Raw genomic sequence first — 25,205 nt, 5'->3', positions numbered from 1 at the left:
CCAGCAGGTAGCCTAGACCCCCAGGAGGTAGCCCAGACCCCCAGGAGGTGGACAGCAGGTAGCCCAGACCCCCAGCAGGTAGCCCAGACCCCCAGCAGGTAGCCCAGACCCCCAGCAGGTAGCCCAGACCCCCAGCAGGTAGCCTAGACCCCCAGGAGGTAGCCCAGACCCCCAGCAGGTAGCCTAGACCCCCAGGAGGTAGCCCAGACCCCCAGCAGGTAGCCTAGACCCCCAGCAGGTAGCCCAGACCCCCAGCAGGTAGCCCAGACCCCCAGCAGGTAGCCCAGACCCCCAGGAGGTAGCCCAGACCCCCAGCAGGTAGCCTAGACCCCCAGGAGGTAGCCCAGACCCCCAGCAGGTAGCCCAGACCCCCAGCAGGTAGCCTAGACCCCCAGGAGGTAGCCCAGACCCCCAGCAGGTAGCCCAGACCCCCAGCAGGTAGCCCAGACCCCCAGGAGGTAGCCCAGACCCCCAGCAGGTAGCCTAGACCCCCAGGAGGTAGTCCAGCGGTGAGACAAAACATTTTTAGAAATTGATGAATGTTCCTTAAAGGGTGTAAATGTATTAAACAAATGAAGACGACAAAAACAAAAAACATTTAGATTTTTCAGGTAGTTTATTTTTTTATAATAAAAGTAACGTTTGACAGTCTCACAATAAATAATCATCATGCGATTGTTCGCCGGCCACAAATACCCAACTCGATATCATTTCAAACCCTTTATCTGTGCTTGATTGAGTTTGCCTGGCTTCACGGGCCAGTTAAAATACTGTAACCCCCCCCTTCCCATCTGGCTCTCAGAAAGGCAGACGAAAGACTTCAAATAGCATCTGAACCCAGGTCTGACGGCTGCTGTTTCCTTCAGAAAACAAATCCAAACTGAAAGCTCCCGACTGCGTTTCAACAAAAAACAAAAAACAAAATGGCAGCCTATCTCCTATATAGTGCACTACTTTTGACCAGAGCCTTATGAAGAGGGTAGTGGTCCCTAATCTGTCGTGCAGTTCTTCTCCGTCAACATCGTGCGATACTGAAGTGGAACAGGAAGACAGCGAAAAGAAGGAAGAAGTCATTATTATTTATTTTTTTGGGTCCTTTTTTAAAAATTTTATTTGATAAAATATAGATCCAGTGGGTCGTTGGTTTGTTCTGCTGATAAAGCGGTGTCTTCCTCGTCGAGAAAGAGACTGGACACAGGATTCGTCTGGGAAAGAGGAGGGGGGAGGGAGCAGGAGCAGACTGGGCCAATCGAGCGCATAAGTCGCTTCAACGAGCCAATCGGGACATTCAGACTAACTTCCTAGTCGGCCAATCAAAATAGTTAACTAGGCAATTTCTTTCCTTCTAGTCGTGAGTTAAAACTGAAACACAGTTTACGTTTTTTTTTATTGTTGTTATTTTGTTTTATTTACAATATCCAGGAAGAATAAAGTATTTGTACAGTTCCTTCCTTGTCCGGCGTTGCGTGTCCTCCTGTCTCTCTCAGCCAGTAACCTCCGCCAGGTTAACAGCGCTTTAATGTTGGCCTTCTTAAAAGGCGGAAAGTAAGAGTTCATCAAGGGGAAGAACCAACAAAAAAAGGATGTTTTGAAGGCCGAGGAAGAGTTGAAAGGTTACCAGGAAGTGACTTGGGAGGGAAGGGGTGAAACTCTATGACGTCAGCCCAGCGAAGGCTCAGTTTGGGCTGTGGTTAGAAGGCATCGGAGGGCACCAATAGGAGAAGGGAGATGAGGGGTCTCAGTTGCTAAGGAGTTGTTCTGTCGCCGTCTCCACGTCCCAGGATTTAGAGGACAAGGCAGCGATTACAGCATTCTGTCAGGAGAGAGAGAGAGAGAGTTAGACACCACACAGCATTCTGTCAGGAGAGAGAGAGAGTTAGACACCACACAGCATTCTGTCAGGAGAGAGAGAGAGAGTTAGACACCACACAGCATTCTGTCAGGAGAGAGAGAGAGTTAGACACCACACAGCATTCTGTCAGGAGAGAGAGAGAGAGTTAGACACCACACAGCATTCTGTCAGGAGAGAGAGAGAGTTAGACACCACACAGCATTCTGTCAGGAGAGAGAGAGAGTTAGACACCACACAGCATTCTGTCAGGAGAGAGAGAGAGAGAGAGTTAGACACCACACAGCATTCTGTCAGGAGAGAGAGAGAGAGTTAGACACCACGCAGCATTCTGTCAGGAGAGAGAGAGAGTTAGACACCACACAGCATTCTGTCAGGAGAGAGAGAGAGAGAGAGTTAGACACCACACAGCATTCTGTCAGGAGAGAGAGAGAGAGAGTTAGACACCACACAGCATTCTGTCAGGAGAGAGAGATAGAACAAAAAACCACACAGCATTCTGTCAGGAGAGAGAGAGTTTTAGACCACCACACAGCATTCTGTCAGGAGGAGAGAGAGAGAGTTAGACACCACACAGCATTCTGTCAGGAGAGAGAGAGAGAGAGTTAGACACCACACAGCATTCTGTCAGGAGAGAGAGAGAGATAGACACCACACAGCATTCTGTCAGGAGAGAGAGAGAGAGTTAGACACCACACAGCATTCTGTCAGGAGAGAGAGAGTTAGACACCACACAGCATTCTGTAAGGAGAGAGAGAGAGAGAGTTAGACACCACACAGCATTCTGTCAGGAGAGAGAGAGAGAGAGTTAGACACCACACAGCATTCTGTCAGGAGAGAGAGAGAGAGTTAGACACCACACAGCATTCTGTCAGGAGAGAGAGAGAGAGTTAGACACCACACAGCATTCTGTCAGGAGAGCGAGAGTTAGACACCACACAGCATTCTGTCAGGAGAGAGAGAGTTAGACACCACACAGCATTCTGTCAGGAGAGAGAGAGAGAGAGTTAGACACCACACAGCATTCTGTCAGGAGAGAGAGAGAGTTAGACACCACACGGCATTCTGTCAGGAGAGAGAGAGTTAAACACCACACAGCATTCTGTCAGGAGAGAGAGAGTTAAACACCACACAGCATTCTGTCAGGAGAGAAAGAGAGAGAGAGTTAGACACCACACAGCATTCTGTCAGGAGAGAAAGAGAGAGAGAGTTAGACACCACACAGCATTCTGTCAGGAGAGAGAGAGAGTTAGACACCACACAGCATTCTGTCAGGAGAGAGAGAGAGAGAGACACCACACAGCATTCTGTCAGGAGAGAGAGAGAGAGTTAGACACCACACAGCATTCTGTCAGGAGAGAGAGAGTTAGACACCACACAGCATTCTGTCAGGAGAGAGAGAGAGAGTTAGACACCACACAGCATTCTGTCAGGAGAGAGAGAGAGTTAGACACCACACAGCATTCTGTCAGGAGAGAGAGAGAGAGAGAGAGTTAGACACCACACAGCATTCTGTCAGGAGAGAGAGAGAGAGTTAGACACCACACAGCATTCTGTCAGGAGAGAGAGAGTTAAACACCACACAGCATTCTGTCAGGAGAGAAAGAGAGAGAGAGACACCACACAGCATTCTGTCAGGAGAGAGAGAGAGAGAGAGAGAGTTAGACACCACACAGCATTCTGTCAGGAGAGAGAGAGAGAGAGAGAGACACCACACAGCATTCTGTCAGGAGAGAGAGAGAGAGAGAGTTAGACACCACACAGCATTCTGTCAGGAGAGAGAGAGAGAGAGTTAGACACCACACAGCATTCTGTCAGGAGAGAGAGAGAGATAGACACCACACATCATTCTGTCAGGAGAGAGAGAGAGAGCTGTCTGCCTACCTTTTCGAAGCCCATGGCAGTGAGTTTGTCTATCTTCCGTGTGTATTCTGGACCGGGTACAGGTGCTCCACCGTAGTAATGGCCCCATAACCTGGCTGTCTGCGTAAACATGTCTGGGTTCTGCTTATACTGGGGAGGAAGAAACCCATTTACAGAACGACGTGAAGGAGGAAGAAACCCATTTACAGAACGACGTGAAGGAGGAAGAAACCCATTTACAGAACGACGTGAAGGAGGAAGAAACCCATTTACAGAACGACGTGAAGGAGGAAGAAACCCATTTACAGAACGACGTGAAGGAGGAAGAAACCCATTTACAGAACGACGTGAAGGAGGAAGAAACCCATTTACAGAACGACGTGAAGGAGGAAGAAACCCATTTACAGAACGACGTGAAGGAGGAAGAAACCCATTTACAGAACGACGTGAAGGAGGAAGAAACCCATTTACAGAACGACGTGAAGGAGGAAGAAACCCATTTACAGAACGACGTGAAGGAGGAAGAAACCCATTTACAGAACGACGTGAATAGGGAAGAAACCCATTTACAGAACAACGTGAATAGGGAAGAAACCCATTTACAGAACAACGTGAATAGGGAAGAAACCCATTTACAGAACGACGTGAATAGGGAAGAAACCCATTTACAGAACGACGTGAAGGAGGAAGAAACCCATTTACAGAACGACGTGGAGGAGGAAGAAACCCATTTACAGAACGACGTGAAGGAGGAAGAAACCCATTTACAGAACGACGTGAAGGAGGAAGAAACCCATTTACAGAACGACGTGAAGGAGGAAGAAACCCATTTACAGAACGACGTGAAGGAGGAAGAAACCCATTACAGAACGACGTGAAGGAGGAAGAAACCCATTTACAGAACGACGTGAAGGAGGAAGAAACCCATTTACAGAACGACGTGAAGGAGGAAGAAACCCATTTACAGAACGACGTGAAGGAGGAAGAAACCAATTTACAGAACGACGTGAAGGAGGAAGAAACCCATTTACAGAACAACGTGAAGGAGGAAGAAACCCATTTACAGAACGACGTGAAGGAGGAAGAAACCCATTTACAGAACGACGTGAAGGAGGAAGAAACCCATTTACAGAACGACGTGAAGGAGGAAGAAACCCATTTACAGAACGACGTGAAGGAGGAAGAAACCCATTTACAGAACGACGGGAAGGAGGAAGAAACCCATTTACAGAACGACGTGAAGGAGGAAGAAACCCATTTACAGAACGACGTGAAGGAGGAAGAAACCCATTTACAGAACGACGTGAAGGAGGAAGAAACCCATTTACAGAACGACGTGAAGGAGGAAGAAACCCATTTACAGAACGACGTGAAGGAGGAAGAAACCCATTTACAGAACGACGTGAAGGAGGAAGAAACCCATTTACAGAACGACGTGAAGGAGGAAGAAACCCATTTACAGAACGATGTGAAGGAGAAACACCAAGACAGATAAAACACACACCGGTACCTGATTGGCCACTACTGCATCCTGGGGGTCGTCCGGTTCAGCTGCGGCCAGAAGAGCCTGGAGGGACAACAGTACCGTCCTCAGAGTCATCGCTGCTGCCCTGGGGGACGGAGGTACGGGGTTATAGAGAGGAGGAGTTGGACGGAGAGAGAGAGGAGGAGTTGGAGGGAGAGAGAGAGAGGAGGCGCGTAACTACGTGTGACTCACCACTGGTCTTTGAGGATGTCAAGACAGATGGCGCCTGTTACTGAGCTGATGTTGGGATGCCAGATCTTAGTGATGAACCTCACCTGGGGGGAGAGAGAGACAGAGAGAGAGGGAGACAGAGAGAGGGAGACAGAGAGAGGGACACAGAGAGAGACAGAGAGAGGGACAAAGAGAGAGACAGAGGGACAGAGACAGAGAGAGAGGGGTGTTAAACACTAGATAGTAGTGTACCATCATAGTGATGTAGTACAGTCTTCGCCCTTCTGTTTCAGGTATAAAGGTTCTCTGGTGGAAAAGGCCATGTGAGTTGTCAGAATGCCCTGCATACCTTGGGACTGTTAAAGGGATGTGTATCTTACCTTGGGAGGGTTAAAGGGATGTGTTTCTTACCTTGGGACTGTTAAAGGGATGTGTTTCTTACCTTGGGAGGGTTAAAGGGATGTGTTTCTTACCTTGGGACTGTTAAAGGGATGTGTCTCTTACCTTGGGAGGGTTAAAGGGATGTGTTTCTTACCTTGTGACTGTTAAAGGGATGTGTTTCTTACCTTGGGAGGGTTAAAGGGATACGTTTCTGGGATTTTGATTTCCAGTTGAAATCTGCCACCTTAGAAAGGGGAAAAAACAGATATGATCTGTATAGGTGTGTGTGTGTGTGTGTGTGTGTGTGTGTGTGTGTGTGTGTGTGTGTGTGTGAGTGAGCAGATGGATGGTGTGTGTGTGTGTGTCACCTTCGTACGGCGTGTCCGGTGGTCCTGCGATCTCTCCTCGCAGCTCTGTGAAGTTTTCATCTACCAGATCCACCTTGATCTGGTTTTTACTCGTCTGTCAGAGAAAGAGAGGGATGAAGAGAGAGGGATGGGAAGAGAGGGATGAAGGGAGAGGGATGAAGGATGAAGAGAGAGGGATGAAGAGAGAGGGAGAGGGATGAAGAGAGAGGGAGGGATGAAGGATGAAGAGAGAGGGAGGGATGAAGGATGAAGAGAGAGGGATGAAGAGAGAGGGAGGGATGAAGAGAGAGGGAGAGGAAGAGGGATGAATGATGAAGGGAGAGGGAGGAAGGATGAAGAGAGAGGGATGAAGGATGAAGGGAGAGGGATGAAGAGAGAGGATGAAGAGGGATGAAGAGAGAGGGGGAGAAGGATGAAGAGAGAGAGGGATGAAGAGGGATGAAGAGAGAGGAAGAGCGAGGAAGAGGGATGAAGAGAGAGGTAGAGGGATGAAGAGAGAGAGGGATGAAGAGAGAGGGATGAAGAGAGAGAGAGAGGGAGGTAGAGAGTGGTAGAGGGATGAAGAGGGAGGGAGGTAGAGAGTGGTAGAGGGAGGTAGAGGGAGGTAGAGGGAGGGAGGTAGAGAGTGGGAGGTAGAGAGTGGTAGAGGGAGGTAGAGGGAGGGATGAAGGTAGAGAGGGGTAGAGAGTGTGGTCCCGTAGGACCCTTATCCATTGACAGTCCGTCCATCAGACACCATAAACACAGTTATAGCAGTAGTCCACTGTCTGTCCCAGTGCTTCCCTTCTAAACACAGTTATAGCAGTAGTCCACTGTCTGTCCCAGTGCTTCCCTTCTTCTTATTGAAATAGGACATGGGAGATCCACGTTTTCATTTAGCAAGCTAGACAGCTAACGTCTCTCATGATGTGCTATATAAGAACTGACAACAGTCTAGCTAGCTAGCTACAGGGTCCAAAACTTCCTAAATGTCTTCATAGCAAAGACACTAGCTTATTACATAGTAAGAGGGGTTAACCTATGCAGCTGTCAAAACTAGCAGGCTAGCTAACAAGCTAGCTACCCTGTATTAGCTACCTAGCAACACAAGTCAGGTAGTTAGCTAACAACAGCTACAAAAACGTCAACACACATGGGAAGAGGGTTAAAAAACAATAACAACTATTTTTTACCATCTTGACAACTATTTGGGATCGACATTTGGCGTTAAAGGGCTTTTGTTTTGCTATCTGTCCAGAGGCCTGTGTCCGTTTGTTAACATCCGCGATATTTCCTGATCTGTTTCGCCGACATATTTTTACTTCGTAGCGGGCATGATGTCGCACAATCACCGATAAACTTCCCCTTGAAAAGGGCCTCGCTTCTGTTTGTTTGTTTGCTGCATCAGAAACGCAGACTAACTAGCTGACATTTCCTTACATGACAACTTGCAAAAATAAACAACCACAATTTTAATTTAACCTTATTTTATTTTAAAAGCATAACGATTTGCTATAAGTGACCGTAAATAACAATACGGATATTTAGCAAACCTCTTCGCTTTTCAGAACTTCTTTGAACTCCCGTTTGATCCTTTGGACCGCTATATTCGCCATGGCTCTGCCGTCTCCCTCCTTCCTGTAGCGGGATGTTACACCTGGGTGACTGGGTCGGGCCTCCGTCCACTCCTGTTGCTGTGTGGATATCTTCTGTTAGTCTCTCTGTCTCTCTCTCTCTGTCTCTCTGTCTCTCTGTCTCTCTCTCTCTCTGTCTCTCTCTCTCTCTGTCTCTCTGTCTCTCTCTCTCTCTCTCTCTGTGTCTCTCTATCTTTCTTTCTTTCTTTCCCTCTTCAAAAACACAGCACTCCTTTCTTGAAAATGCGTGCCGTGGAGTCTGGAAACACGAACACAGTTTTGCCACAGAGAACTAAACGTTACTAGAAAATGTTTAGTCTGTGAAAGGTTGGTTTTGTGGAAATAGCTAGAAAGAGGAAAGTTTTTTTGTTTTTGTTGTTGTCAATCACTGCAGTTTTCCTCTGTTTAGAGTCATGTGATATGACGGGATGGTGTGAATACATAACTTTCTCATATGTAACTGTAAATAATAACACTATTCATATGTAACATTAATATGACTAAGAAGGTAATATTGGGCCCGTGTCAAAACACAATTGATAAATTGTAGCCGCACACAGTTCAGGAAATTCTCTCTCTGACACACACAGTACATTGTCACTAATTCTGTCTGTCTGTATTCCTGTGTATTCCTCTGTCTGTCTGTGTGTCTGTCTGTGTGTCTGTCTGTGTATTCCTTTGTCTGTCTGTCTGTCCACCTGTCTGTCTGTCCACCTGTCTGTCCACCTGTCTGTCTCTCTGTGTGTCTGTCCGCCTGTCTGTCTGTCCGCCTGTCTGTCTGTCCGCCTGTCTGTCTGTCCACCTGTCTGTCTCTCTGTGTGTCTGTCTGTGTGTCTGTCCGCCTGTCTGTCTGTCTGCCTGTCTGTCTGTCCGCCTGTCTGTCTCTCTGTCCGCCTGTCTGTCCGCCTGTCTGTCTGCCTGCCTGTCCGTCTCTCTGTGTGTCTGTCCGCCTGTCTGCCTGTCTGTCCGCCTGTCTGTCTGCCTGCCTGTCCGCCTGTCTGTCTCTCTGTGTGTCTGTCTGTCTCTCTGTGTGTCTGTCTGTGTGTCTGTCTGTCTGTCTGTCCGCCTGTCTGTCCGCCTGCCTGTCTGTCTCTCTGTCCGCCTGTCTGTCTCTCTGTCCGCCTGTCTGTCTGTCTGTCCGCCTGTCTGTCTGCCTGCCTGTCTGTCTCTCTGTGTGTCTGTCTGTCTGTCCGCCTGTCTGTCTGTCTGTCTGTCTGTCTCTCTGTCTGTCTGTCTGTCTGTCTGTCTGTCTGTCTGTATAATAGATTGACCATGGTGGATGGTAAAATCACCATGGAGATGACATCTCCAGCATCCTCCCTGTTGTTATGATCTGCTGAACAGGGATGGGCCTCTATGGGACACATTATTCCAAACATATCTGTCCTTTTCCGTCAACACGGACTCTATTCAGGAAAATAAAGATTTTTTTTTTCTTCAAATCATTCACTTGAACATGAAGTCACATGAACAGACTTTTCTGAGGAATTTGGGGGAAAGAGATGACACACAACGGAGTTAATCAGCAGATATTGATTTCGTTGTACACCTAACATGTACTGTCATCCTTCATAATATACTCCCATCTGTCACTGGGTGATTGATTGGTCCTGTATGGTTTGTTTACTTTCCGTAAGTCATCGCGTCTTAACTCGCTCCTGACTTTGATTGGCTGAAATGATATCCCGCTGGATATATAAACCAATCGGAAGCCTGAGACAGTTGAAACGCTCTAGATGGAAAAAAAACCCTAAGGTTTTCACGTTACCACAGCCACAAAGTCAAAATTGGATATATTGTAAAGAAAAAAAGAATTTTTTTAAAATGATACCAAAATGCTATTTAAGGTTATGCATAAGATTAGCAGTGTGGTTAAGATTTAAAATACAATTTGAAGAAGAGAAATTGTAGAAAAAGTCGCGATGTAGGACTTTATGGCTGTGGTAACTAGTGACGACCAAAAAAAACGCGAGTTCTCGGTCTCCTCGGATAATCTCGCGTGATGTCCGTGACGTGGCTGTCTCGTACTGTATCAAAACACAGACAGGCAGAGCTCCGGGTCTTATCATTAGTTCTCCGTTTTCTAACTAAAAAACGACCGTTTCTATTGGACAGATTCCGGTAGGTCCCCTCCCGTTTCGTTTGTCTCCGTTTCAGAAACGTTTTGCAACAGAATTGGCATAATGAATGAGCCCCAGGAAATGTTGTACTGTACAGATGATATGAGTTTGTCCAGCGGTGGCTTTCTGATACCGTGTCTACCGCCGGGAACGATAACAACAAGAGCAATACATTCCCTGGACTCTGAAGCTGTGTGTGGATCAGTGTTCAGGTAAGTGTCGTCTCTTCTGTTCCTTCAATAATACAGCAGAACGCAAATGTACTGGCAGGGCTGGGTAAAACTACTGAATCTGCAGGGTAGGTGGCATAAACGCAACCACACGTAACGAATGGATTTGGATTAGAAATATGCATCAAAAGCTCCAATGCAAAGTTATACCTCTATTTTTTTCGAGTTATTACATAAAAGTGATCAGAGAACCGAAGTGAAGCCGGAAAATAACATTGCGGTGTGTGATGTAATATGGAGGACCTGACCAGCCAGTCTATTCCCTGTTTATGTCATGTAAACTCCCAACAGAAACGACTTCACTTCAAATTAAACTTTTTTTTGTTTTTGCATTCATACTACTGGTTTCAATTTAATTATCAGCCAACTTATAAGCAAATACTTTATGAATGTATAGTTACAAAATAAGTTTGCACTCTCGCTAGCCGACTATATCCTACTAATGTTATCTTTACTATGTGTTAGTACTGCATGAACCAGTAGATAAACACTTAGCTTACAGCTACATTAAAGTTAACAAACTATATCCTACTAATGTTATCTTTACTATGTGTTAGTACTGCATGAACCAGTAGATAAACACTTAGCTTACAGCTACATTAAAGTTAACAAACTATATCCTACTAATGTTATCTTTACTATGTGTTAGTACTGCATGAACCAGTAGATAAACACTTAGCTTACAGCTACATTAAAGTTAACAAACTATATCCTACTAATGTTATCTTTACTATGTGTTAGTACTGCATGAACCAGTAGATAAACACTTAGCTTACAGCTACATTAAAGTTAACAAACTATATCCTACTAATGTTATCTTTACTATGTGTTAGTACTGCATGAACCAGTAGATAAACACTTAGCTTACAGCTACATTAAAGTTAACAAACTATATCCTACTAATGTTATCTTTACTATGTGTTAGTACTGCATGAACCAGTAGATAAACACTTAGCTTACAGCTACATTAAAGTTAACAAACTATATCCTACTAATGTTATCTTTACTATGTGTTAGTACTGCATGAACCAGTAGATAAACACTTAGCTTACAGCTACATTAAAGTTAACAAACTATATCCTACTAATGTTATCTTTACTATGTGTTAGTACTGCATGAACCAGTAGATAAACACTTAGCTTACAGCTACATTAAAGTTAACAAACTATATCCTACTAATGTTATCTTTACTATGTGTTAGTACTGCATGAACCAGTAGATAAACACTTAGCTTACAGCTACATTAAAGTTAAACGTTTTGAAATACATAACGACATCTAACCATTTAACTGCATATACCGGTCACGTTATTTGTTATTTTAGCCCGTTCTGCTTTTTTCACTCCTTAATGAAATATGTCTACAGGACAATAGTTTGTTTCCTTATTTATTATTGTTCAGTAATACAAGACATGAGGACTTTATCAGCCGTGGACATGCAGGTCCAGAGACGAGCTGTTAACTAGTTACAGTTAGTCTGATATTGAGCTGAGGAGTCCTAACTTTACTTCTTAAATGTTCTTTTAAAAGGGGGATTTGGCTCCTGAAGCCAAAAACCAGCTAAATACTCCCATCTAGACATGAATCCATTTTCTATTGCGCTACGGTTCTAGAAACATAAATCCCTTTTTTAACTTTCACATCGTAATCATTTCACCAATGCAACATTACAAAGCAGTATTTCTGAGTGACGTGTTGTGTCGTCTGTCTTCAGTTGACCCACAGGTGTTCAGAGAGACAGATCATTCATTAGTACAGGTCGCCTACTCTGTCTGCTTTCTGTGAACAAGCTCTGTAACATGGAAATACGACAGTGTGGGAACTATAACCCTATACAAGTGTCTATCAATGTAACCTTTTGTTTTTAAATTATTATTATTTCTAGCCGATATGAAAGATAAGGTCCTTTATGCTTTCAAAACCGTAGAGCAAGCGATGCCTGTTAAAGTTCAGACCGAGAGTCTCTTAACAAAACTCCCCCCTACAGAACACGCTTTTGTCCAATGACTCTTATGTAATGGAACCGAAAAGCATGAGGGCTTCAGTGAAGTTAGCTAACAGGCTAAGCGTCTAACATTGGCTAACAGGCTAAGCGTCTAACATTGGCTAACAGGCTAAGCGTCTAACATTGGCTAACAGGCTAAGCGTCTAACATTGGCTAACAGGCTAAGCGTCTAACATTGGCTAACAGGCTAAGCGTCTAACATTAGTCTAACATTGGCTAACAGGCTAAGCGTCTAACATTTGCCAACAGGCTAAGCGTCTAACATTTGCTAACATGCTAAGCGTCTAACATTTGCTAACAGGCTAAGCGTCTAACATTTGCTAACAGGCTAAGCGTCTAACATTTGCTAACAGGCTAAGCGTCTAACATTGGCTAACAGGCTAAGCGTCTAACATTGGCTAACAGGCTAAGCATCTAACATTTGCTAACAGGCTAAGCATCTAACATATGCTAACAGGCTAAGCGTCTAACATTGGCTAACAGGCTAAGCATCTAACATTTGCTAACAGGCTAAGCATCTAACATTTGCTAAGCATCTAACATTTGCTAACAGGCTAAGCGTCTAACATTGGCTAACAGGCTAAGCGTCTAACATTTGCTAACAGGCTAAGCATCTAACATTTGCTAACAGGCTAAGCGTCTAACATTTGCTAACAGGCTAAGCATCTAACATTTGCTAACAGGCTAAGCATCTAACATTTGCTAAGCATCTAACATTTGCTAACAGGCTAAGCGTCTAACATTGGCTAACAGGCTAAGCGTCTAACATTGGCTAACAGGCTAAGCGTCTAACATTGGCTAACAGGCTAAGCATCTAACATTTGCAAACAGGCTAAGCATCTAACATTTGCAAACAGGCTAAGCATCTAACATTTGCAAACAGGCTAAGCATCTAACATTTGCTAACAGGCTAAGCGTTTAACATTTACTAACAGGCTAAGCATCTAACATTTGCTAAGCATCTAACATTTGCTAACAGGCTAAGCGTTTAACATTTACTAACAGGCTAAGCATCTAACATTTGCTAAGCATCTAACATTTGCTAACAGGCTAAGCGTTTAACATTTGCTAACAAGCTAAGCGTCTAACATTTGCTAACAGGCTAAGCGGCTAACATTTGCTAACAGGCTAAGCGTCTAACATTTGCTAACAGGCTAAGCGTCTAACATTTGCTACCCGGCTAAGCGTCTAACATTTGCTAACAGGTTAAGCGTCTAACATTTGCTAACAGGCTAAGCGTCTAACATTTGCTAACAGGCTAAGCGTCTAACATTTGCTAACAGGCTAAGCGTCTAACATTTGCTACCCGGCTAAGCGTCTAACATTTGCTACCCGGCTAAGCGTCTAACATTTGCTAACAGGCTAAGCGTCTAACATTTTGCGTTTTGTCTCACACCAGAGACTTTGTGTAATTTCACATTTCTACCTCGCCACTACATGGCCACTACTCATTAGATGTGTCTCTGCTTTGCTTCTAGGGTGGCAATGATTACCTAACTAGCTAGGTAACTATGTACTGACCAGGATGTGCTTTGTTTAACTGTAAACCATTTCCTCATTGCTTGTTATTTGGCCAAATGAATGAGAACCACGTCAGTGACGGTGTAAATAAGTTACACAACATCCAAGTAAACATTTAAAGTGACTTTTATCTGTAGCCTCTCTGAGCTACTGCATCTGCCAAGAGGTCCGGGCATTTATGGCACAGGTAGCAATAGTGGGCCTGGTCAAAACTAGTGCATTAAATTGGTAACAGGGGGGGCGGTGCTATTTGGAATGTCAACAATGTCTCCTCTCTGGGGACTGTGGTGATTCATTCAGACCCAGTTGGTATCGGCAGAGTGAAGCAGCCTGGGAATACTGGTACTTTAACAAGCAGTTTGTTTTGATATGTTATAGTATGTGTGTGTGTGTGTGTTCTCATCCCAGGTGTGTGTGTGTTCTGTCAGGTGATCGTAATGGCGGAGGGAGGCTTTGACCCCTGTGAGTGCATCTGCCCCCAGGAGAAAGCCATGAGACGACTCATCAACCTGGTAAGAGTGTGTGTGTGTGTGTGTGTGTGTTTGTGATGGTGGAGAGAGATTCCATTTGTGTATCAGTCCAAGATGTCTTCATGTTTGTGGTGAAAGTACTTCTGTTTTGAGTTGTAATATGTTACTAACTTGAGGAGAGACGGACACCTAGTCAGTTATACACCTGAATGAATTCAACTGAAATGTGTCTTCTGTATTTAACCAAACCCCTCTGAATCAGAGAGGTGCGGCGGGGCTGCCTTAATCGAAAATAACACTCAATCTTACTAAGAGTGACGGCAGTGTACAGCGTGACTGCTTGCTTACCCTGACCCTGATGGGGAGGGGTGCACTTGTTCACCTCCCTTAATACATTAGAAATAACATGACTGGAAACTCCTAGTTAGCCCATGCCTCTACCAATCCAGTGTTTTTACATTTGAGAGAGGGAGAGATTTGCACATCGTTACAACACTGTATATAGACATAATATGACATTTGAAATGTCTTTATTCTTTTTGGAACTTGTGAGAGTGTAAATGTTTACTGTTCATTTTATTGTTTATTTCACTTTTGTTTATTATCTACTTCACTTACTTCGGCGATGTAAACATATGTTTCCCATGACAATAAAGCCCTTGAATTGAATTGAATTGAGAGAGAGAGCTCAAAGTAGAAGAATAGAAAAAGGAGAGAGACACAGGGAGAGAAGTAGAGAGAGAGAGAGAGAGAGACAGGGAGAGAAGTAGAGAGAGAGAGAGAGAGAGAGACAGGGAGAGAAGGAGAGACACAGGGAGAGAAGTAGAGAGAGAAGGAGGGAGGAGAAAAGTGTGTGGGACTGTGGAGGCTCTGAGCCAGCAGCATATCCTGGATCCTGCTGTCTGTCTCTCTGTGTTTGTCTTGAGGACTGACAGACACACAGACGGTTGCGTGCACAGATGTCTCTCTCTCTCATATCTCTCTCTCTCTCATATCTCTCTCTCTCTCATATCTCTCTCTCTCTCATATCTCTCTCTCTCTTATATCTCGCTCTCTCTCTCGCTCTCTCGCTCTCTCGCTCTCTCTCTCTGTCTCTCTCTCTCTCTCTCTCTCTCTCTCTGCTTCAAGGTAGTGATTAGAACGTTGCAACAATAGAATGCTGAGAGGCGGGGTTGTAAATCTTTTTTTTTTTAGAATGTGCTCTAGTCAGCCAGGCCATCTCATTGGTCCCTGTGTACAGGTGTGTCTATGTGGCCAGCTGTCATTGGTCCAGCACAACCACGAGAGTTTCCTCATTTGCCTACAGACAGAGCGGGACCTTAACCACAGCTTAGTCCTTTACTTCCTGGGAGATGTCCAATAGATAGAGACCTATGTTATATAGTACATATAGATAGAGACCTATGTTATATAGTACATATAGATACAGACCTATGTTATATAGTATATATAGATACAGACCTATGTTATATAGTACATATAGATACAGACCTATGTTATATAGTGTATATAGTTTCAGACCTATGTTATATAGATACAGACCTATGTTATATAGTATATATAGATACAGACATATGTTATATAGATACAGACCTATGTTATATAGTATATATAGATACAGACCTATGTTATATAGTATATATAGATACAGACCTATGTTATATAGTATATATAGATACAGACCTATGTTATATAGTATATATAGATACAGACCTATGTTATATAGTACATATAGGTACAGACCTATGTTATATAGTACATATAGATACAGACCTATGTTATATAGTATATATAGATACAGACCTATGTTATATAGATACAGACCTATGTTATATAGTATATATAGATACAGACCTATGTTATATAGTATATATAGATACAGACCTATGTTATATAGTACATATAGATACAAACCTATGTTATATAGTGTATATATAGATACAGACCTATGTTATATAGTATATATAGATACAGACCTATGTTATATAGTATATATAGATACAGACCTATGTTATATAGTATATATAGATACAGACCTATGTTATATAGATACAGACCTATGTTATATAGTATATATAGATACAGACCTATGTTATATAGTACATATAGATACAGACCTATGTTATATAGTATATATAGATACAGACATATGTTATATAGATACAGACCTATGTTATATAGTATATATAGATACAGACCTATGTTATATAGTACATATAGATACAGACCTATGTTATATAGTACATATAGATACAGACCTATGTTATATAGTATATATAGATACAGACCTATGTTATATAGATACATACCTATGTTATATAGTACATATAGATACAGACCTATGTTATATAGTATATATAGATACAGACCTATGTTATATAGATACAGACCTATGTTATATAGTATATATAGATACAGACCTATGTTATATAGTACATATAGATACAAACCTATGTTATATAGTGTATATATAGATACAGACCTATGTTATATAGTATATATAGATACAGACCTATGTTATATAGTATATATAGATACAGACCTATGTTATATAGTACATATAGATACAGACCTATGTTATACAGTACATATAGATACAAACCTATGTTATATAGTGTATATATAGATACAGACCTATGTTATATAGTATATATAGATACAGACCTATGTTATATAGATACAGACCTATGTTATATAGTACATATAGATACAGACCTATGTTATATAGATACAGACCTATGTTATATAGTATATATAGATACAGACCTATGTTATATAGATACAGACCTATGTTATATAGTATATATAGATACAGACCTATGTTATATAGTATATATAGATACAGACCTATGTTATATAGTATATATAGATACAGACCTATGTTATATAGTACATATAGATACAGACCTATGTTATATAGTACATATAGATACAGACCTATGTTATATAGTATATATAGATACAGACCTATGTTATATAGTACATATAGATACAGACCTATGTTATACAGTACATATAGATACAAACCTATGTTATATAGTGTATATATAGATACAGACCTATGTTATATAGTATATATAGATACAGACCTATGTTATATAGTACATATAGATACAGACCTATGTTATATAGTATATATAGATACAGACCTATGTTATATAGTATATATAGTATATATAGATACAGACCTATGTTATATAGTATATATAGATACAGACCTATGTTATATAGTATATATAGATACAGACCTATGTTATATAGTATATATAGATACAGACCTATGTTATATAGATACAGACCTATGTTATATAGTACATATAGATACAGACCTATGTTATATAGTATATATAGATACAGACCTATGTTATATAGATACAGACCTATGTTATATAGATACAGACCTATGTTATATAGTACATATAGATACAGACCTATGTTATATAGTATATATAGATACAGACCTATGTTATATAGTATATATAGATACATATCTATGTTATATAGTACATATAGATACAGACCTATGTTATATAGTATATATAGATACAGACCTATGTTATATAGATACAGACCTATGTTATATAGATACAGACCTATATTATATAGTATATATAGATACAGACCTATGTTATATAGTATATATAGATACAGACCTATGTTAAATAGATACAGACCTATGTTATATAGTATATATAGATACAGACCTATGTTATATAGTATATATAGATACAGACCTATGTTATATAGTACATATAGATACAGACCTATGTTATATAGTATATATAGATATAGACCTATGTTATATAGATACAGACCTATGTTATATAGTACATATAGATACAGACCTATGTTATATAGTATATATAGATACAGACCTATGTTATATAGTACATATAGATACAGACCTATGTTATATAGTACATATAGATACAAACCTATGTTATATAGTGTATATAGATACAGACCTATGTTATATAGTATATATAGATACATACCTATGTTATATAGTGTATATATAGATACAGACCTATGTTATATAGATACAGACCTATGTTATATAGTATATATAGATACAGACCTATGTTATATAGATACAGACCTATGTTATATAGTATATATAGATACAGACCTATGTTATATAGTATATATAGATACAGACCAATGTTATATAGTATATATAGATACAGACATATGTTATATAGTACATATAGATACAGACCTATGTTATATAGTACATATAGATACAGACCTATGTTAAATAGATACAGACCTATGTTATATAGTATATATAGATACAGACCTATGTTATATAGTATATATAGATACAGACCTATGTTATATAGTATATATAGATACAGACCTATGTTATATCGTACATATAGATACAGACCTATGTTATATAGTATATATAGATACAGACCTATGTTATATAGATACAGACCTATGTTATATAGTATATATAGATACAGACCTATGTTATATAGATACAGACCTATGTTATATAGTACATATAGATAGAGACCTATGTTATATAGTACATATAGATACAGACCTATGTTATATAGTATATATAGATACAGACCTATGTAATATTGCACATATAGATACAGACCTATGTTATATAGTATATATAGATACAGACCTATGTTATATAGTACATATAGATACAGACCTATGTTATATAGTATATATAGATACAGACCTATGTTATATAGTACATATAGATACAGACCTATGTTATATAGATACAGACCTATGTTATATAGTATATATAGATACAGACCTATGTTATATAGATACAGACCTATGTTATATAGTATATATAGATACAGACCTATGTTATATAGTATATATAGATACAGACCTATGTTATATAGTACATATAGATACAGACCTATGTTATATAGTATATATAGATACAGACCTATGTTATATAGTATATATAGATACAGACCTATGTTATATTATAGATATAGACCTATGTTATATAGATGCAGACCTATGTTATATAGTACATATAGATACAGACCTATGTTATATAGTATATATAGATACAGACCTATGTTATATAGATACAGACCTATGTTATATAGTATATATAGATACAGACCTATGTTATATAGTATATATAGATACAGACCTATGTTATATAGTATATATAGATACAGACCTGTTATATAGTATATATAGATACAGACCTATGTTATATAGTACATATAGATACAGACCTATGTTATATAGTATATATAGATACAGACCTATGTTATATAGTATATATAGATACAGACCTATGTTATATAGTATATATAGATACAGACCTATGTTATATAGTATATATAGATAGAGACCTATGTTATAGTATATATAGATACAGACCTATGTTATATAGATACAGACCTATGTTATATAGTATATATAGATACAGACCTATGTTATATAGTATATATAGATACAGACCTATGTTATATAGTACATATAGATACAGACCTATGTTATATAGTATATATAGATAGAGACCTATGTTATAGTATATATAGATACAGACCTATGTTATATAGTACATATAGATACAGACCTATGTTATATAGTATATATAGATACAGACCTATGTTATATAGATACAGACCTATGTTATATAGATACAGACCTATGTTATATAGTATATATAGATACAGGCCTATGTTATATAGTATATATAGATACAGACCTATGTTATAATATATATAGATACAGACCTATGTTATATAGTACATATAGATACAGACCTGAGTTGAGTTATATAGTATATATACACTACATGTTCAAAAGTTTGGGAGTCACTTAGAAATGTCCTTGTTTTTGAAAGAAAAGCAAATTGTTTGTCCCATTAAAATAACATCAAAATGATCAGAAATACAGTGTAGACATTGTTAATGTTGTAAATGACTATTGTAGCTGGAAACGGCTGATTTTTTAATGGAATATCTACATAGGAGTACAGAGGCCCATTATCAGCAACCATCACTCCTGTGTTCCATTGGCACGTTGTGTTAGCTAATCCAAGTTTATCATTTTAAAAGGCTAATTGATCATTAGAAAACCCTTTTGCAATTATGTTAGCACAGCTGAAAACTGTTGTTCTGATTAAAGAAGCAATAAAACTGGCCTTCTTTAGACTAGTTGAGTATCTGGAGCATCAGCATTTGTGGGTTCGATTACAGGCTCAAAATGGCCAGAAACAAATAACTTTCTTCTGAAACTCGTCAGTCTATTCTTGTTCTGAGAAATGAAGGCTATTCCATGTGAGAACTTACCAATAAACTTAAGATATCATACAACGCTGTGTACTACTCCCTTCACAGAACAGCACAAACTGGTCTAACCAGAATAGAAAGAGGAGTGGGAGGCCCCGGTGCACAACTCAGCAAGAGGACAAGTACATTAGAGTGTCTAGTTTGAGAAACAGACGCCTCACAAGTCCTCAACTGGCAGCTTCATTAAATATTACCCACAAACCACCAGTCTCAACGTCAACAGTGAAGAGGCGACTCCGGGATGCTGGCCTTCTAGGCAGAGTTCCTCTGTCCGGTGTCTGTGTTCTTTTGCCCATCTTAATCTTTTATTTTTATTGGCCAGTCTGAGATGTGGCTTTATCTTTGCAACTCTGCCTAGAAGGTCAAGCATCCCAGAGTTCTAGTTTTGTGTTCCTTGAAGAGGGCGAAAGCTGCCAGACAACTTCCACTATCTCATAGGAATTGAATGATTCATTGAAAACCACAAGGTCTGTCTGCCTGTCTCTCTGCTTGTCTCTCTGCTTGTCTCTCTGTCTGCCTGTCTGCCTCTCTGTCTGCCTGTCTCTCTGCTTGTCTCTCTGTCTGCCTCTCTGTCTGCCTGTCTCTCTGCTTGTCTCTCTGTCTGCCTCTCTGTCTGCCTGTCTCTCTGCTTGTCTCTCTGTCTGGTCTAATAAGGACATAACCAACATGATCTGTAAACTCATGTTCTCTCTCTCTCTATCCTCCTGTGTTCTTGTCCTCCAGCTACGTCAGTCTCAGTCCTACTGTACAGACACAGAGTGCCCTCAGGACAGTATGTATGCTTTTATATCACCACACACTGACCCACAATAAGCCTAGTGCTGGTCTAAACAACACTTTCAGTGGAGATACACACTTTGTCTTTTTTCTGGTGTTGATACACCATCCAGCCAAGTGGTTATTAGTGTGACTGTCTCTGTGTCTCTCCAGTACCAGGACCCAGTGGCTCAGTAGGAGGTGGAGACCTGACTGTCCCCATGGTTCTGATGGGCTGGATGGTTCTGGTTCTGCTGCTCTTCCTCCTCAGACCCAACAGCCTCAGAGGATCCACAGCACCGCCTGCCGGAAAACCTACTGGACCTCACAGTGTAGGTATGGAGGGAGGAGGAGAGAACCTACTGGACCTCACAGTGTAGGTATGGAGGGAGGAGGAGAGAACCTACTGGACCTCACAGTGTAGGTATGGAGGGAGGAGGAGGAGAGAACCTACTGGACCTCACAGTGTAGGTATGGAGGGAGGAGGAGGAGAGAACCTACTGGACCTCACCGTGTAGGTATGGAGGGAGGAGGAGAGAACCTACTGGACCTCACAGTGTAGGTATGGAGGGAGGAGGAGAGAACCTACTGGACCTCACAGTGTAGGTATGGAGGGAAGAGGAGAGAACCTACTGGACCTCACAGTGTAGGTATGGAGGGAGGAGGAGGGAACCTACTGGACCTCACAGTGTAGGTATGGAGGGAGGAGGAGGAGGGAACCTACTGGACCTCACAGTGTAGGTATGGAGGGAGGAGGAGAGAACCTACTGGACCTCACAGTGTAGGTATGGAGGGAGGAGGAGAGAACCTACTGGACCTCACAGTGTAGGTATGGAGGGAGGAGGAGAGAACCTACTGGACCTCACAGTGTAGGTATGGAGGGAGGAGGAGAGAACCTACTGGACCTCACAGTGTAGGTATGGAGGGAGGAGGAGAGAACCTACTGGACCTCACAGTGTAGGTATGGAGGGAGGAGGAGAGAACCTACTGGACCTCACAGTGTAGGTATGGAGGGAGGAGGAGGAGAGAACCTACTGGACCTCACAGTGTAGGTATGGAGGGAGGAGGAGGGAACCTACTGGACCTCACAGTGTAGGTATGGAGGGAGGAGGAGGAGAACCTACTGGACCTCACAGTGTAGGTATGGAGGGAGGAGGAGGAGAGAACCTACTGGACCTCACAGTGTAGGTATGGAGGGAGGAGGAGAGAACCTACTGGACCTCACAGTGTAGGTATGGAGGGAGGAGGAGAGAACCTACTGGACCTCACAGTGTAGGTATGGAGGGAGGAGGAGAGAACCTACTGGACCTCACAGTGTAGGTATGGAGGGAGGAGGAGAGAACCTACTGGACCTCACAGTGTAGGTATGGAGGGAGGAGGAGAGAACCTACTGGACCTCACAGTGTAGGTATGGAGGGGAGGAGGAGGAGAACCGACTGGACCTCACAGTGTAGGTATGGAGGGAGGAGGAGGAGGGAACCTACTGGACCTCACAGTGTAGGTCATGGAGGGTGAGGGAGGAGAGGAACCTACTGGACCTCACAGTGTAGGTATGGAGGGAGGAGGAGAGAACCTATGGACCTCACCAGTGTAGGTATGAGGGAGGAGGAGAGAACCTACTGGACCCTCACAGTGTAGGTATGGAGGGAGGAGGAGGAGAACCTACTGGGACCTCACAGTGTAGGTATGGAGGGAGGCGAGGAGAGAACCTACTGGACCTCACAGTGTAGGTCTGGAGGGGAGGAGGAGGAACCTACTGGACATCACAGTGTAGGTATGGAGGGAGGGAGGAGAGGAACCTACTGGACCTCACAGTGTAGGTATGGAGGGAGGAGGAGAGAAACCTACTGGACCTCACAGTGTAGGTATGGAGGGAGGAGGAGAGAACCTACTGGACCTCACAGTGTAGGTATGGAGGGAGGAGGAGGAGAACCTACTGGCCTCACAGTGTAGGTATGGAGGGAGGAGGGAGAGAACCTACTGGACCTCACAGTGTAGGTATGGAGGGAGGAGGAGAGAGAACCTACTGGACCTCACAGTGTAGGTATGGAGGGAGAGGAGGAGAGAACCTACTGGACCTCACAGTGTAGGTATGGAGGGGAGGAGGAGATGGAACCTACTGGACCTCACAGTGTAGGTATGGAGGGAGGAGGAGAGAACCTACTGGACCTCACAGTGTAGGTATGGAGGGAGGAGGAGGGAGAACCTACTGGACCTCACAGTGTAGGTATGGAGGGAGGAGGAGGAGAGAACCTACTGGACCTCACAGTGTAGGTATGGAGGGAGGAGGAGAGAGAACCTACTGGACCTCACAGTGTAGGTATGGAGGGGGAGGAGGAAGAACCTACTGGACCTCACCGTGTAGGTATGGATGGGAGGAGGAGGAGAGAACCTCTGGACCTCACAGTGTAGGTATGGAGGGAGGAGGAGGAGAGAACCTACTGGACCTCACAGTGTAGGTATGAAGGGAGGAGGAGAGACACCTACTGGACCTCACAGTGTAGGTCTGGAGGGAGGGGGAGAGAACCTACGGGACCTCACAGTGTAGGTATGGAGGGAGGAGGAGAGAACCTACTGGACCTCACAGTGTAGGTATGGAGGGAGGAGGAGGAAGAGAACCTACTGGACCTCACAGTGTAGGTATGGAGGGGGGAGGAGGGAACCTACTGGGACCTCACGTGTAGGTATGGAGGGAGGAGGAGAGAAACCTACTGGACCTCACAGTGTAGGTATGGAGGGAGAGGAGGAGAGAACCTACTGGACCTCACAGTGTAGGTATGGCGGGAGGAGGAGGAGAGAACCTACTGGACCTCACAGTGTAGGTATGGAGGGAGGAGGAGGTAACCTACTGGACCTCACAGTGTAGGTATGGAGGGAGGAGGAGAGAACCTACTGGACCTCACAGTGTAGGTATGGAGGGAGGAGGAGAGAACCTACTGGACCTCACAGTGTAGGTATGGAGGGAGGAGGAGAGAACCTACTGGACCTCACAGTGTAGGTATGGAGGGAGGAGGAGGAGAGAACCTACTGGACCTCACAGTGTAGGTATGGAGGGAGGAGGAGAGAACCTACTGGACCTCACAGTGTAGGTATGGAGGGAGGAGGAGAGAACCTACTGGACCTCACAGTGTAGGTATGGAGGGAGGAGGAGGGAACCTACTGGACCTCACAGTGTAGGTATGGAGGGAGGAGGAGAGAACCTACTGGACCTCACAGTGTAGGTATGGAGGGAGGAGGAGGTGGAGAGGAGGAGGGAAGGGTGGAGGAGAGGAGGGTGGATGGAGGAGAGGAGGGGTGGATGGAGGGAGAGGAGGGGAGGAGGGTGGATGGAGAAGCGGAGGGTGGATGGAGGGGAGGGTGGATGGAGAAGAGGAGGGTGGATGGAGGGGAGGAGGGTGGATGGAGAAGAGGAGGGTGGATGGAGGAGAGGAGGGTGGATGAAGGGATGGTTTTGATATTGTTTTATGTATTTGTTTGTTTGTTTACCGTTGTTCCTCCGGTGTTGTGTTTTAACAGAGTCGTGACCAGGAGCCCCCATCTCCCCCGGTGGACTAGCAACAGAACCAAACGGAACGGAACCGGATAGAACCACCAGCCGTTCTGCCGTTTTACGTTGGTACCCGGAAACCCAACAGCTTACTGCGACCTCTGACCCCTGTACATCAACATGTATTTCCTGTATAGTGCACTACTTTTGACCAGAGCCCTATGGGGGTAGTGCACTACTTTTGACCAGAGCCCTATGGGGGTAGTGCACTACTTTTGACCAGAGTCCTGTGGGGGTAGTGCACTACTTTAGACCAGAGTCCTATGGAGGTAGTGCACTACTTTAGACCAGAGCCCTATGGAGGTAGTGCACTATATAGGCCAGGGATGAGGGGGGCGGGATCCACAGGGTCTGCGTACCCACATTTATTTTTATTTTATTTCACCTTTATTTAACCAGGTTGGATAGTTGAGAACAAGTCCTTTATTTAACCAGGTTGGATAGTTGAGAACAAGTCCTTTATTTAACCAGGTAGGCAAGTTGAGAACAAGTTC

The 25,205-nt window shown here is 42.7% G+C and overlaps 2 protein-coding genes and 1 long non-coding RNA gene across 11 annotated transcripts; 1 reads left to right on the top strand and 2 right to left on the bottom strand.

The window, feature by feature from the left end:
- Window positions 1–597: 597 nt before the first annotated feature.
- On the bottom strand, window positions 598–7,907 carry ube2kb (ubiquitin-conjugating enzyme E2Kb (UBC1 homolog, yeast)). Of its 2 annotated transcripts, none has more exons than XM_029745732.1 (7): window positions 7,690–7,907; window positions 6,158–6,251; window positions 5,975–6,033; window positions 5,430–5,512; window positions 5,217–5,322; window positions 3,734–3,862; window positions 598–1,813 (listed from the first exon to the last, which is right to left on the bottom strand). In XM_029745732.1, exons 1-7 carry the CDS (start codon window positions 7,750–7,752, stop codon window positions 1,739–1,741), a joined length of 609 nt encoding a protein of 202 aa, XP_029601592.1. In that variant the 5' UTR covers window positions 7,753–7,907; the 3' UTR covers window positions 598–1,738. The 2 variants fall into 2 exon arrangements, with proteins under 2 accessions (XP_029601592.1, XP_029601593.1); XM_029745733.1 differs by having other exon boundaries at window positions 5,223–5,322; window positions 7,690–7,904.
- smim14 (small integral membrane protein 14) lies at window positions 6,074–24,732 on the top strand. 8 transcript variants are annotated; one of them, XM_029745737.1, is made up of 6 exons: window positions 9,789–9,891; window positions 9,988–10,102; window positions 14,074–14,157; window positions 21,132–21,180; window positions 21,339–21,544; window positions 21,589–21,604. In XM_029745737.1, exons 3-5 carry the CDS (start codon window positions 14,083–14,085, stop codon window positions 21,542–21,544), a joined length of 330 nt encoding a protein of 109 aa, XP_029601597.1. In that variant the 5' UTR covers window positions 9,789–9,891; window positions 9,988–10,102; window positions 14,074–14,082; the 3' UTR covers window positions 21,589–21,604. The 8 variants fall into 8 exon arrangements, with proteins under 8 accessions (XP_029601598.1, XP_029601597.1, XP_029601594.1 ...); XM_029745742.1 differs by lacking the exon at window positions 21,589–21,604 and adding an exon at window positions 24,681–24,732 and having other exon boundaries at window positions 9,790–9,891; window positions 21,339–21,500; XM_029745739.1 differs by lacking the exon at window positions 21,589–21,604 and adding an exon at window positions 24,681–24,732 and having other exon boundaries at window positions 9,793–9,891; window positions 21,339–21,496.
- On the bottom strand, window positions 22,535–23,045 carry LOC115185222 (uncharacterized). The gene is made up of 3 exons (XR_003874919.1): window positions 23,018–23,045; window positions 22,607–22,653; window positions 22,535–22,560 (listed from the first exon to the last, which is right to left on the bottom strand). It is a non-coding gene; the product is annotated as an uncharacterized LOC115185222 (long non-coding RNA).
- Window positions 24,733–25,205: the final 473 nt, after the last annotated feature.

Source organism: Salmo trutta, unplaced genomic scaffold, assembly GCF_901001165.1.
Source record: "Salmo trutta unplaced genomic scaffold, fSalTru1.1, whole genome shotgun sequence".
Lineage (NCBI taxonomy): Eukaryota > Metazoa > Chordata > Actinopteri > Salmoniformes > Salmonidae > Salmo > Salmo trutta.
The sequence above is the reverse complement of the archived record's forward strand: the minus strand, read 5'-3'. Positions and strand labels throughout refer to the sequence as shown.

Bases quoted from the DNA above. Each gene is read 5' to 3' on its own strand.
- ube2kb (XM_029745732.1), bottom strand. From the start codon at position 7,752: ATGGCGAATATAGCGGTCCAAAGGATCAAACGGGAGTTCAAAGAAGTT. The intron at 6,252-7,689 runs GTTTGCTAAATA...TTTCTCTGACAG, and splicing joins AAGTTCTGAAAAGCGAAGAG to ACGAGTAAAAACCAGATCAA. The intron at 5,323-5,429 runs GTGAGTCACACG...TCCGTCCCCCAG, and splicing joins GACATCCTCAAAGACCAGTG to GGCAGCAGCGATGACTCTGA.
- smim14 (XM_029745737.1), top strand. From the start codon at position 14,083: ATGGCGGAGGGAGGCTTTGACCCCTGTGAGTGCATCTGCCCCCAGGAG. The intron at 14,158-21,131 runs GTAAGAGTGTGT...CTTGTCCTCCAG, and splicing joins TGAGACGACTCATCAACCTG to CTACGTCAGTCTCAGTCCTA. The intron at 21,181-21,338 runs GTATGTATGCTT...GTGTCTCTCCAG, and splicing joins CACAGAGTGCCCTCAGGACA to TACCAGGACCCAGTGGCTCA.